The sequence below is a fragment of the Barbus barbus genome (assembly GCF_936440315.1).
Source record: "Barbus barbus genome assembly, chromosome: 17".
In the NCBI taxonomy this organism is placed as follows: domain Eukaryota; kingdom Metazoa; phylum Chordata; class Actinopteri; order Cypriniformes; family Cyprinidae; genus Barbus; species Barbus barbus.
Window position 1 is genome coordinate 22764434 of NC_136745.1, and position 14665 is coordinate 22779098.

The following is a 14665-nucleotide window of genomic DNA, read 5'->3' on the forward strand; positions in this document are numbered from 1 at the left end:
TATAATGGCAGTGAATGGTGGTTGAGATTTTGAAGCAAAATGAAGTGTAAAATGTAAAACAGTTTTGTGTAAGTGAGAGACTGAAATTTAAATAATTATTCACTGATAATCTTCCCCTCTGGTGGTTGTTATTTGCTGCTACTGAATCATTGAGACCATGAACTCAAGACCTGAAACAGTTAGATTTGTGAATGAATCTTTTGAACCAGTTTCGTGAAAATAACAAAATAACAATTAATTCACAAACTGGATAACACTATCTCTTTCATGAACACACCAAAAAACGCTAGGACAGATTTCAAAACTTTTAGCAAAAAGAAGTCATTTAGACTTTTTTTTATGGTATTTTTATGGTCATTTTATATATATTTTTTCTGACATAAAGGTTCAAGATTTTTTTTGTCTTACATTTGACACATTTAAACTGTTCAATTATCTAAAATTTCTCTTTGTTTTAGTATAGATTTGGAATGATGTGAAGGTGAATAAGAAATTTGTGAATTTTCATTTTTGAGTGCACTAATGCTTTAAGTACGTGTGTAGTCCCTGTAGTGCACAGAAACAGACAATTCTGGCACAGTTGCCGCTTTCTGTGATTTATTTTGTGGTCCATCCCACCCCATAAATGAAATATTTATTCCTGTTATCTCTGCTGTGGGATCCATTGGTTCCATAAATTATAAAGTGTGCATCCTTGTTGTTGCTCTCCGTTTAATTACAGCTCATGCAACAGCTGCGTGGTGTTGCATTAAACAAAGACTGTAAAATTCGAGTGCACGCTTTTTTTTTTTTTACTTTGGGTGCTGTTCAAAACATAAAACAAACCTGAGTAAGTCCATTAAACATTTCATAAACAATTTCCTATTTAAATGCTCACAGGGGAGTTACTGTATTTATGTCTCTCTGTACAGCCTGGCAGAATTTACAGGAGGCTATAGACTTTCATAGGATTTATTTATTTAATAATTTTTTTTAATTACTGGATAAACTTGGGGTTGTTCCGTGAAGTACTCACACAGCAAAAAGCATAGATGGCTGTGAAAGCATACTGTTGAGTGTTTGGAGAGGTTTTGATGAGTTTGGAGGAGCTGGCCATGGTGCTGAAGAACACAAGAAGCAAAATGCTCTCAGCGGCAGCATAATAAGAGCAATCATGTACGCTTGTACTTTCAACTGTCATCACGTCATGGGATCATATGTGACCCTGGAGCACAAAACCCGTCTTAAGTCGCTGGGTATTTGTAGCAATAGCCAAAAATACATTGTATGGGTCAAAATGATTGATTTTTCTTTTATGCCAAAAATCATTAGGATATTAAGTAAAGATAATATTCTGTGAAGATATTTTGTAAATTTCCTACTGTAAATATATCAAAACTTAATTTTTTTATTGGTTATATGCATTGCTAAGAACGTCATTTGGACAACTTTAAAGGCGATTTTCTCAATATTTAGAATTTTTTACACCCTCAGATTCCAGAATTTCAAATAGTTGTATCTCAGCCAAATATTGTCCTATCCTAACAAACCAAACTCATTTATTTAGCTTTCAGATGATGTATGAATCTCAATTTAAAAAAATGTACCCTTATGACTGGTTTTGTGGTCCAGGGTCACATATGATCCTTGAAAACTAATCGGTTCTTAAGGGAAAGATGAGGCTGATGTTACGTCTGCTACAAAAAGTTGGTAGTATTTTATTTTATTTTATTTATTTTGTGTACATGAAAATATAGTCACGTTTATATTTTAGGAAGGGGGGGGGGGGCCTCTCCAGACGAGGGTAGTATTTAGGGGTCCTTGGAATTTTAAAGTTTGAAAAACACTGTATCAGAGTGTTGTGCCAAGAGCTTAGCAACAGTAGGAACACTTTTGAGGGTGCTGGATGTTGCAGACAGTGAGGCAGCACTTTAGGTTTTGAAACAGATTGTGTCTTGTTCTGTTGAAATATTGTGGGCTTTAATGGCTATTGTAATATTAGCACATTATTTTTGAATCAGAAGGATTTTTGTTGGTGTCTATAGGGAGAAAGCTGATTGGTCCCTCGGTGTTGCACACATACAGTACATCCACCATCTTTGAATCCAATGCCAAGATCAATGTCTTCACTAATCGAACCCCATTTCCTGTCTGTGAACAGTGGGGCTCTCACTCTCCACTTTCTGTATCATCCTGGCAGGTTTTACTGAATTCACAGCCAATAAAGTGGCATTCAGATGGTCAGAGGTGCCTGGTGATAACAGAGTGTCGATGCTATAGTCCTCCAAGCTCCTGGGCTGCTTCAGAATGACTAGCTAATGAATTAACTTACCAGAATGTCATTATTTGCACATTGCATTTCACACAAAGTGCCAAATTAACCCGTGCTTCTTCCAAATACATATGTGAACATACTCAATATTTCAAATTGAATGCAGTTAACTTGTTTGTCTAGTAAAAAAAATTAAATCTTAAATTCTACTAAATCTCAAAAATGTATAATTTTGATGCAACTGATTACCTCAGCTTTTTGGAATTCTGCTAACCTAATTTTGGTCATTTGTATTCTAGGACTGTCAGTCCTGCAGAAGGTTCTGGACACAGCAGCGGAGCATAACTGGCTGGTGACCTCGGTGAATGTGGAGACTATGACAGAAGCATCCTTTCTCAAAGTGTTCCAGGACCTGGACAAAAAGAAGGAGGGCCAGATCATCATCGACTGTGAGCTGGAGAGACTCACCTCCATCCTGAAGAAGGTAATTGGCTCTCACCAGTCTTATTATAGTCATACATGCTGTCAGATGCTCCAAATAAATGAGGAATCAATTTTTGTATCCAAATTGAGAATGTTCTTTGCTGTAAATGTACTAAGACCACTTAAATACGTGTTTTGATCAAGACAAACTGCTAGTCATAGGCACACAAACAGTCATCTTTAATGCTGCTAATAACCATGCCATAATGAATATGAATATATATATATATCTCTATCTATCAGTAATCATCTAAAGGCTCAGGTGACTCAACTTAAAATGTAATTCAGAGCTGGAATGCTCGGATGAAGCCTGTGGCCTCTCGAATCAGATGGAGTGGCCTATGCAGCAGGCCCCAAGATGCTCTCTTTCTCTCTCTCAAAAAGCGCCAAGGACGGAGCAGATAAATAACAATGAGCTGGCATTTGGGGTTGGCAGCGGAGCCATAGTGACGTGTCACTTTCTCTGTCACCTCTCTCCACTGCCTGGAGGAGGAGGAAGTGTCCTGTTACTGTAATTAATGAGAGCGTGCCTTTTCTTCCCTTTCTCTCCTTTCCTCTATTTCATGACTCAAACAGAAGACCCTCGACAGGCCATGTTGTGTTATTGATAGCACAGTGCCCGTAGTTAAGGCTGTTGCATCATTTGGTGGCAATTTACACAGCACGCCTAGACAAATTTTTCTTCTCTGAAAGCAATCATCCATCACTATGCTTCCACCAATCATACCGTAAAACAACATTGGTGTAATTTTCCCCACTATGATTCACATTCTTTCACTAACACCAGGGGCCAGAGGTTTTAATTGAGGAAAAACTCTGTGCATGTTTTTCATCACTCTCTAAGCATGCAAGATGTTGTGTGGAACGTTTTAGGAGGTATATTTTAAAGACTTTCTTTTGAAATGGAAAGTTACAACATGACATCCCTAGTAAAATTAATATATTTAAAATACATTTATTTTGTACTAAGTGTAGTTCAAATCTGTTAACACACAGTATTTACTGACATATCGCTGGAGACTTACTGATATATAAATTATAATTAAACTTTATTTGGAGTACTATTTGTGCACAATGCACACTTCTTAATATTAAGCCTAAAATGTGTTTTAGTTTCACTATTGATGAGGATCGTATAATTTTTTAATAATATTAGTCTTTAGATGCAGCATATTCAAAATGTACCTAAAGTAAACTTGCAATAGTTCCATTTTAACACAATCAAATATACTTAAGTATATCTTTAGTTGGACTTCAGCAATACTTCCACGCAATTAAAGTGCATTAAGTTCAAAACTAGTTGCTCCAGTTTAGCAGATTGTTAGTACACCAGTTTAGTATACCAAAAGTGCAAATGCAGAGTATTTTTACAGAGTACATGTATTTGTAGCATACTCAAGAGTAGCAATGTATTTCAAATACATTTATTATATTTATATTTCATTTGGGATATCAAAGGGCTTGTCTTTTTTTCAGATAGTCAACATTGTTATTGTTGACTAAAACTATTACCTTTTTTTTTATAAATTGCATTAAAGCTAAAATAAAATTAAATATAAATATTAGATGAAAAACTTAAAATAGCACCAGTAGCCAGTAGTTTGCCACAGCCCAGGAAGTCTTGGATTTTCTTCTTGCTTCTTCTAATCGGTGGCATGTGCAGCACCTGGCTGTGTGGTGTGCCACCAACAATCTAGAACTAAACACCCAGAAGACAAAGGAGATCATTGTGGACTAGGCGTCATGCACACACACCCATCTACATCAACGGAGCTGTAGTGGAGCGTGTGTCGAGTTTCAAGTTCCTTGGCATCCACATCTCTGATGACCTCACCTGGTCCCATAACACCTCCACTCTGGTCAAAAAGGCACAGCAGCGCCTTTACTTCTTAAGGAGCCTTAAGAAAGTTCACCTGAATCCCAGGATCCTTGTGGAATTCTACCGCTGTACCATTGAGAGCATACTCACGAACTGCATCTCAGTATGGTACAGCAATTGCTCCGCATCTGACCGCAAAGCACTCCAGCGGGTGGTGAAAACTGCTCAACGGATCACCGGCACCCAGTTAACTTCCATTGAGAACATTTATTATAAGCGCTGTCTGGGCAGGGCAAGAAACATCATCAAGGATGCCTCTCACCCTAACCATGGACTCTTCACCCTCCTTCCATCCGGCAGGCGTTACAGGTACCTACGCTCTCGCACTAGTAGGCTCAGGAAGAGCTTCTTCCCCGAAGCTGTGACACTTCTGAACACCACACCACCAATCTAACCTGCACCTGCTTATTACTGCACTGGTCACAGTACTTTACACACATGCATTTGCACTACTCATATTTTGCACAGACTGCACATTGTTAAAGTTATTACAATATAAACTGTATAAAGTTGTTACTATACAAAGCACAGTAAACTATTTCTATAAAATATTGCACTACTGCTATTTTGCATAGAATACATTGTTCTATCAATATTTTGCACACTCATCCAGCTGTATTTATTTATTACCACTGTTCTCACGTTTCTGCTGTTCATAATGTGTATATAATCCTACGTTGCTCTGTTCATAATGTACATACAATCCCTACATTGCATTCCTATTTATATTCTGTATATACTCTGCTCAATACTGTATATAGCAATTCCACTGTACATTCTGTAAATCATATCTTCATTTACTCTGCACTTATATGTATATAAAACACTATATTCTTGCACTTCTGGTTAGATGCTAACTGCATTTCATTAGCTCTGTACTTGTACTCTGCATAAATGACAATAAAGTTGAATCTATTCTAATCTAATCTAATCTAATGTGGTATCACAAAGAGCATACAGTTTCATTTCTAGAGTGCTTTTTATTGGAAAAATGTGTATATACCCTTAGCAAGAGATGAAGTCATCATTATTTTTGGTGTTCTTTCCAGAATGTGCTTTTGCTAGTTTTTTGTCAGCTTTTTGGACCATACTTTCATATAGATTGGCTCAAAGCTTTTACAGGAGTGGACTAAAAGTCACAAAACAAATTTGATATAATTCCTGTGTTCTGCATTAAAGGAACAGCACCCAAAAATTATGTCATCATTTACACACCCACATGTTGTTTATTTCTTCTGTGAAACATAAAAGAAAATATTTTGAAAAGGGTTGGTAAAGTTGGTGTTTTCCATTGTAAAAAAAAAACCCCAAAAAACGGAAGAAAGGTTATACAGGTTTGGAACGGCATGACAATGGGTTTTCATGTTTTAGTGAACTATTCCTTTAATGTTGATCCCAGCATTGAAATACACAAGAAGACCAGACAGGGTCCTTGTCAATAGTGTTCCCTGCCCTGGGCTGGCCTGCCAGATGAAATCTTACTGGGGTCACATTAATAACTAATGCTACTGTCTGTCATGGCCACAAGCTATCAGTGTCAGCTTTCACAACTTCAAGCGTGTGAGACAGCGAATAGCTACTTACATGCATACATTTTGGTCACAGAAGTATGCCTTCATGATCGCTAAGAACTCGGTTACTCCTGCACAGCTCTAGCACATGCAGAGTATTTTCTTCAATTGAAGCCATTGAACAGCATAAAAAGTTTGATGGTGTCAAAGTCTGTGGTACCCACTTACACTGCACTCGCGTACATCCACACAGGTTCAAGCTGTGACCCTCGGTCAGTGTAGAGTACCAAACAGAACTGAGAGTGCTGCTAATGTGTTCCTCCCCCGTCAGCGTATGACTCATTGTTTTTCACCACTGTTGTACTCTCCATGCCTGCAGAGGCTTTGTTATCTCTATAGCCACACAAAAGAAAACCTGCATCATAAATCTTTATTCCTCTCCTCTTTGTAACATCTTCATTCTGAAACACCCTGAAACTCAATGTAAAGATGAAAGCTCAGGAATGTAGTCATTTTACAGCGATTGGTGGGTGTATAGAAAATGTGCCATTGTTGCTATGATTATTTAAATGTTACGTGTTTATGCACTTGGTAGATGCTTTTATCTAAAGTGACTTGCATTCATGCATTGACACCATTTAATTGATCTGAAACCATTATTTTAGTGTAGACTGTTTGAAGTTGGAAAACTTTGTATATTAGGAAAAATTTCAATAGCATGTTTCACAAATCATATTGTGCAGCTTTACAAAAAAACAGGATGTTAATGTTTTGAATATCTTAATGTCTTCATGCATTATTGTCGCATTTAGCAGATTAGAGCTGGGCAATAATGAAGTTTACATTTTGTGACAATCATTCTATTATATTATATTATATTATACACGTTATTATTTTTATTTTTATTTATTTTTTGTATTTTTTATTTTATTTTTTATTCATTTATATATATATAATATAATATAAAATAATATAAATATATATATATATATATATATATATATATATATATATATATATATATATATATATATATATATATATATATATATATATATATATATTATTTATTTTTTTATTTTTTTATCTTTTTACATGGGTTTTCCCAAAGACATTAAGTGCATTAATTTTTCACCAACCTTACCCTTACTTTTGCCAGTAGTCAAGAAGAAAAGGGAAAATAAAAAAATAAAAAAATCATGCACATTGACACACATTAATACACATTATGACTGCTGTGAAAGAAACATAAACTTATTTGGAATCATGTGCAATAATACAGCAAATATTACATTACATTATATGATATTACATAGTGTGATTTATATGATTTATTTGCATAGATAAGGCTTTATAATGCTGTATACACCACAATTACAGTAGTACTAACTTCTGTAATTGTTCCTCTTCATTTGTTGGTATATTTCAGATCATCGAGTTGGGGAAGAACGTGAAGAGCTACCACTACATCCTAGCAAACCTGGTAAGCGAAAAACACACCACTTGTTTCAGCACCAGAGATCTCATGACTAATGCTCAGCATGAGGCTTTCAAATGTCACTGCTACTCTTGATATTACAGGTGATTTGCATATTTTCACTACTGACCAATCGCAAGAAGCTGCTCGCTATGACTAACAGATGAGATGTTATATAAATGTTGCCTGGAGAACTGCTCCGTGAATATGAAAAACTACACGTGATTTTTGCCGTCCTTGTCTGTAGGTGTGCTCAACGTATGAGAATGGAAGGTTAAATTGATTTAAACTGAAATAATGATAATCACAGCATTAATATGCTGTGGTGTGCTCCTGGATTGCACAGTGCTGAGGATTTTAAATTAAACTGGTCTGGCCGGTTTGTTAGATGTCATTGTAAATGGTAAATGATAATGGTTGCAAAGCAATAAAGAAAGAATTGCAACTGCCAGCTATTTCCATAATGGCCCAATTTTAAGAAGTGAGCAAATTACTCCTGGTGTCCTATTTACACTGTGTTTGCATGTGTGGATGTGAAAGTGTGTGTGTGTGTGTGTGTGTGTGTGTCAAATTTGTACCCAAAAGTGAGGTAAACCTGACAAAATCTCCAAAAACCTCCCTTTGGGGACGTCCTCATTTGTAAAACGGGTTTAAAAATAAACTAAACAAAGTTTTTTTGAAATTGTAAAAATGCAGAAAGTCTCCTGTGAGGGCTAAGTTTGGATGTAGGGTAATAGCACATACAGTTTGTACAGTATAAAAACCATTACCCCTATGGGATGTCCCCATTTAGATGGCTAAGTAAACGTGTATGTGTGTGTGTGTACATGGACGTTTCTATCTGAGTGGATGCCCATGTAAGCTTCACCTCTGTGTCCAAGCCTTTTGGGTGAAGGCTAGTTTCTATAGTAACATCACAACTCACTGCACCATATTTATGGTCGGAGACACAGAGTTGAAAAAGATACAACTCCATCCACTCAGTGGAGAGATATAGACACCTGCTACAGGTACATCACAGAGGAGAGACTAGGATGGGGAACTAATGATTTTAAAATAAAACACAATCTTTATTTCTACAATCCAGATATTTATTCTTAAAATCCCAAAGATTGATCTTTTACGCCGAGGATGCATGGCTCCAGTTTTTTGGTTTTAAAATAATTGTTTTCATATTATACACAGTTATGACGTTCCCTCTATCAGTGTTTCTTAGATGACACTGCCATCTTTAGCACCTTGGCAAAATATTTTTGTGTGATTATGCAGTCTGTATTGAACGTGATGCAATTAAACTGAAAAATAATCAAACAAAATGTCTTTCTATTGAGTCCCTGTGAGCTGTATGCAAAATAAATATTTTTGTGTACCGCACTAAAGTATGATTAACCAAAAAATGACTTTTAAGGTGTGTTGTGCAAAAAAAGTATATTGTAGAGATTTATAAAGCACAGCTCACACAGAAACCACTTTCAAACCAAGCAGCCTTCTGTTGGTCAATGCTGAAATTTCACATGACCAACTTCAACAGGACTCAAATCTGCATAGGGAACTTTTTTCCTTTGCACAAAACTCTAGATCGCAAAGATTCCAATAGGAATGACTGGCTTTCACCCACAACATTTCTGTACCTTTAAGTCCCTTTTTTCTTCAAAAGCATATATAGTATGACCAGTGTAGTCCGATTCACAAAAAACTGTTATGACCATATTTATGACCATAAGAAGTAACAAATAGTTTTTGAATCATTCTTAAACTGTATAATTACTCAGAGAATATCCTTCATATGTAACATATGTAACTGACATTATAACTGAAATTAAATTGGAATCTGTGGAATCTGAATCATATCAAAACGAGAGCTTGTCAATAATAATTACATTTGAATTTGAACATTTTTATTGATGCCCTGTTCTATGAAAGACCCCGGTGAGAATTTCCTTAAGGTTTTAAACCTGATCTCATATCTGTTGAGAGAAAAATAAATAGGCAATTTCACTTGTTGAACAAGAAATCAGGCTGGAAAAACTGGTTTTAAACGAGAGGAAAAAAGGAGCTTCCTCTTTTGTTTTTTGTTTTTTTGTTTTTTGCAGTATTGGGGAAATTTCCTGGTGTTGTAACACAGTGTTTGTCATACTGCATGTTAAGACGACACATCCCTCAAATCTTACATTCTGACTGGAGAATCTTTCAAAGTCTTGTGCTTGACTGTTGTGATTTGAAAACTTGTTATCAGAATACAGGTGTCCAAAATCTTGCATTCCTTAAAACATTCACATGGTTTTTGTGTGTGGGGTTTGTGTGTGGAGTTTGTGTAGGATCAGATGGGCAAAAGCCCTCACTGTAGTTCTAGAGTGGGAGGACCTCCTACGCCTGAAATCGAGAATAATCAGACTGAGCCGAGAGAGCAAGACTGGCAAATACTAACAAAATCTGTCAAAAATCTGCGATCAATTCCATCAGCCACATACAACTGATGGACATCATCAGTGCTGCTCTGTTCCAAGAAACAGGATGTCACTGTTGCTATGAGAGCAGATAGTCGACATGAGAGGGAATGCCAAAAGACGTGCTGCCGACCAAAAAAAAAAAAGAAAAATGAGAAAGACACGGCCAATCATGAGAGAGCTGTGGCAGCGCTTCAGAAAGCAGCTCGCTGTTGTAATCAGAGACATCTGAATTGACTCCTGGCCCCATTTCTCCTCCATCTTTCAATTGGTTATAGACTCCTAGTGTGTTTAACCAGGCAGACGGGTCACATGCTGCACTGTTTATCATGTTAATTTATCTGTGCTCTCCAACAACTCAAATCCCAATTCAATAATTATTGCTTTGGCAAACATCACTATTACTTGTACGAACTCCAGTTAAATCCAGGAAACCTTATAGAAACCACCTAGCAACTATACCAAAGATACTATAGCACCCCTCTAAAATGGCTTAGAACAGCTTAATTACATATCAATAACTACATGCAACTTAAGAGTTGTTATTTTATTCTCACAGTTTCTGAAGTGTCTCCATGAGCGTTTTTTTTTTTTTTTTTTTTTCAATCAGTGAAAGCTTCTTTCTGCAAACTGCTTGACTTTGTTTTCCTTTAATTTAGGATAACAACTATTTTGTTTGGTGAATGAGCTCTTGATTGCTTCCAAAGACAAGGCAGTCATCTTGACTGAGGGAAGAATGTGTCGTGTTTCAGACTTGAGAGCTTGTGATGACATTTGTCCCAGTTGTGTGCTCAGCAAGAGCCCTGCATAATATGTGCAGTGATGCAGACGGCCTGCGTATCTCTGATTGCCTTGTTCACTCTCACCGTAGAGAGTGATGAGGCTGTGAAACAAGGTTGTGTGACGCTGTAGCCCTGAGGCCAGCCATGTGATAGCATTTCCCTCCAAGAATTGATTTGACGTTCCAGGAGACTTTTAGCTTTCCCTGTGGAATGGTAAGTTACAATAGAGAGACTATTATATTGGTCAGGGGATTCCACACATATATTTGAAGTTAGGAAAAAAGCTTAAAAGTAGGCTAAACAAACATACATGCATACATATAAATAAATAAATAAATAAATAAATAAATAAATAATTTTAAGGGCAAACTATGAAAACATACACAACCATCACAAACTTTGGGGCCAGTCATTTTTTTAAATGTTTTTGTAAGAAGTTTTGTGTGCTTACCAAGACTGCATTTTTTTTAGTTTAAAATAACAGTTTTCTATATTCATATATTTTAAAATGTACTTTATTCCTGTGATGAATTTTCAACATCATTACTCCAGTTCTCAGTGTTACATGATCCTTCAGAAATTATTCTAAAATGCTGATTTGCTGCTCAAGAAACATTTCTTGTTATCAATGTTAAAATCTGTTGTGGTGCTTAATAATTTTATGGAAACTTTTTTTTTACGATTTATTGATTAATAGAAAGTTCGAAAGATAAAAAAAAAAAAAAAATCTAACACCGTGAAAGTCTTTGCATATCACTTTTGATCAATTTAATGCATCCTTGCTGAATAAAAAAAAATAAAAAATAATAAAATAATTAATATTTTATTTTAAGGGGATCATTATATTTTGGTTGACAGCCCTGCCCTCTCTCTATTTAAATTAGCAGGCAACCAATATAGGTCAACTTTGGCATATGGGACATATTTGCGGTGCCATTTGATTTTTGCCTGTCAGTGAGGATGTCAGAACATGATATGATTGATTGCCCAGTCGACACTGTCAAATGTGACAAATGTCTCAAGATTTATATCCTACAGTCTGGCATAAAAAAACACTGATGTTGCACGATCTGCCGAGTGTACTGTACAATCTTACGCTTCTGACAAGCAACAAAAGGACAAAAACTCCCCTGAGTTCGAGTATGTGTGTGAGAGGGTATTTGAGGTAAGATACAAGCGTGAGGTCATGTTAGCAGCGCAGTGAATCTTGTCCCTTGCCCTACGGAGCAGATGTTCCCAGGGAACACAGAGACACGTTACTGCTCCTGGGGGACAAAGCATGTTAAGTGATAAAAGATCAAAGATCACCACACTTAGAGCCTGACAAGGGCTATTACAGTCAAAACTGAGTCAAACATACACACCAACATATTTTGACGTTGAACTGATCACAAATAAATCTTTAGTATCCACACATTTGTATTAAGCTGATACAAATAAATAAATGGTTGAAGAAACATTCCCAGTAATAAAGCTGGTTAGAATCAATTCAGTATGATCTCAGGTACAGAGAGAGTGTGTGGGCTGCTCTAGGGCAGCTTACCTCAGCTGATTGGATTGTGGGAAAAGGCCTTGAATTACTAAATGGAGCCTGTGGGATCAAAGGCAGACCTCCGGCAAACTCTCAATATGTGCTACAGTTTTTTACTCCAAATTCCTATTCACAGCTCCTGGATTTTCCGGCACCACATCGGATAACAACCAAGCTTTCTTGGATAACCAACCTCAGTGGATGAGAGGGATTAGCCTTTTTCATTAAGTGATTGACCCAACCATTCTTTCCATTATAGTTTTAAACCCTGCATTATATTTGACGGCACTCCACAGGCCCGGCCTCCTGCTCTCTCGCTGCACCTGAGCATTAATGCGAAAATGACTCCCTCTGCTGCGAATTCAACCTCCATTTCCTGTTGAGGTCTTACACTGGATTTGTCATTGTATTTTATCTCAAATTGATCTTCCTTTTCAATTTAGTCAGTGGCTTGTCTTTAATGATTACCATTTGGCTGAAATTGGAATTCTTCTCATTTTCTTGTCCATGGAGAACTTCTGCTTTTTACTGTAACTTAAATCACAGCATGACATGCATGTTCTCTATGCCCCTTTAGGGGTTTCTGGACATCGACCTGACAGAGTTTAAGAAGAGTGAGGCGAATGTAACAGGCTTCCAGCTGGTGAACTACGCAGACCCTAACATCAGTAGGATAGTGCATCAGTGGATGGACTTTGACAACAAAGATGCCAAAGTTCTCAAGCGAAGACTGAAGGTGAGCCGCAAAAACTGGCTACATTTAAATCATCCACAGTGTGAAGAACTGATTCTGCCTTGACAGAAAAGAATAAAAACAAAGCAACAATATGTAATTAAGTTTTATAATGAATCACTAACACAGTTCTGAGCACAATTGCATTACATCAAAATCTGATGACAAAATACAAAAGGCTTTTGATTTAGATGAATAGTCATTTGAACAGATTTTAACAAAATTATATTATAAACTATTATATAATTATCATTTATATCATATTTAAATATATAAATATACTTCTCATATGTCTCTTTGCATTCTTTGTGCAGTACACTGGAGCTCTCACATATGATGGAGTCAAAGTCATGTCCACAGCCTTCCAGAACCTCCGCAGGCAGAGGATAGATATATCTCGCCGTGGAAATGCTGGAGAATGTCTGGCCAACCCACCAGCACCTTGGGGCCAAGGCATCGATATTCAGAGAGCACTTCAGCAGGTATCTCACGCTGTAGGGTCTGCACACAGACATATTTCTGAACGAACACAGTGTTCACAAACATAAACTTTCCTATCTGTAAGACTGACACCAGCTCTAATTTATTCTGAGTGTACAAAATGAAACACCAATAAGCAAATTACATCTTTATCTCATAAAGTTCACATTGATTCACCAAAGAGACCATCGCAATCAAATGTGACACTACATATAATAAACAAACCCATTTATGCTGGTCGTAACAGCACATGACAAGTTATATTTACAAAGAGATACATGAGGGAAAGAGCACCTGGCTTTGTTGTGTTACCCTTAGGCAGATGTTTGTCTCTTTGCCTTGGGCAGCGTATTAAGATTTAGGTGCCGAGGATTGATTTTGGCAGGCGAGAGGTGGAGCAGAATTTGTTACCAAATGGAAAATCTGTAGAAATGCACTCTGTTGAGAAGCCATACACAAATTGGTATTTTCGTCCAGCCGTATCACTTGTTTCTCCTTTTCACTTAATTATAAGTCTGAGAAAGTCTAAGCAATGTTGTAAAGTCAGTGTGTAGTATTCTTCTTGCAGGAGGAGTAGGAGTACTAGTAGACTCTGTCTCACAGTTGCCTGTGGCTGTGTCTGATGAGAGTCTGATGTGTGCTGGACTGAGGCAATTTAGTCCATCTGCTGAGAGGCCGTGGAGATTCATGTTCAACTCGGTCAATTAACTCCATCATGCGGCCTGGGAGACATTCAGTACTGTACACACAGAAGAGGCACTGTGAGAGATGTACACCCCTCAGAGGAGGAGTACTAGAGAGAGAGAGAAAGAAAGATTTTTTGTCTAAATAAAGACACCTATGTGATTTTTACTCAGGTTCGGATTGAAGGCCTAACGGGACACATTCAGTTCAACGAGAAAGGACGAAGGACAAACTACACTGTCAGTGTGATGGAGCTCAGGCCGACGGGACCCAAAAAAGTAAGAACTTAAATATCAGGAAAAGGATTAGGAAGCCTCTCTATATGACAGACTGTTTCACACTTCTTGCTTCACTTATAGTTTAAACAAAACATTCACTTTATAAGCTCCAGTATGGTCACTGTTTCA

General features: G+C 37.0%; 1 protein-coding gene across 1 annotated transcript in view; it reads left to right on the top strand.

Moving 5' to 3' along the window:
- The window catches only part of LOC306883073 (glutamate receptor 1-like), a gene marked incomplete at both ends in the record, with an annotated part of 67018 nt that overhangs the window by 21436 nt on the left and 30917 nt on the right, over positions 1-14665 (top strand). The window contains 5 exons of the mRNA XM_079438153.1: positions 2551-2735; positions 7554-7607; positions 12939-13097; positions 13409-13576; positions 14432-14536. Of these exons, the coding sequence (XP_079294279.1) occupies positions 2551-2735; positions 7554-7607; positions 12939-13097; positions 13409-13576; positions 14432-14536 (671 nt within the window). The remainder of the gene's footprint in view (positions 1-2550; positions 2736-7553; positions 7608-12938; positions 13098-13408; positions 13577-14431; positions 14537-14665) is intronic.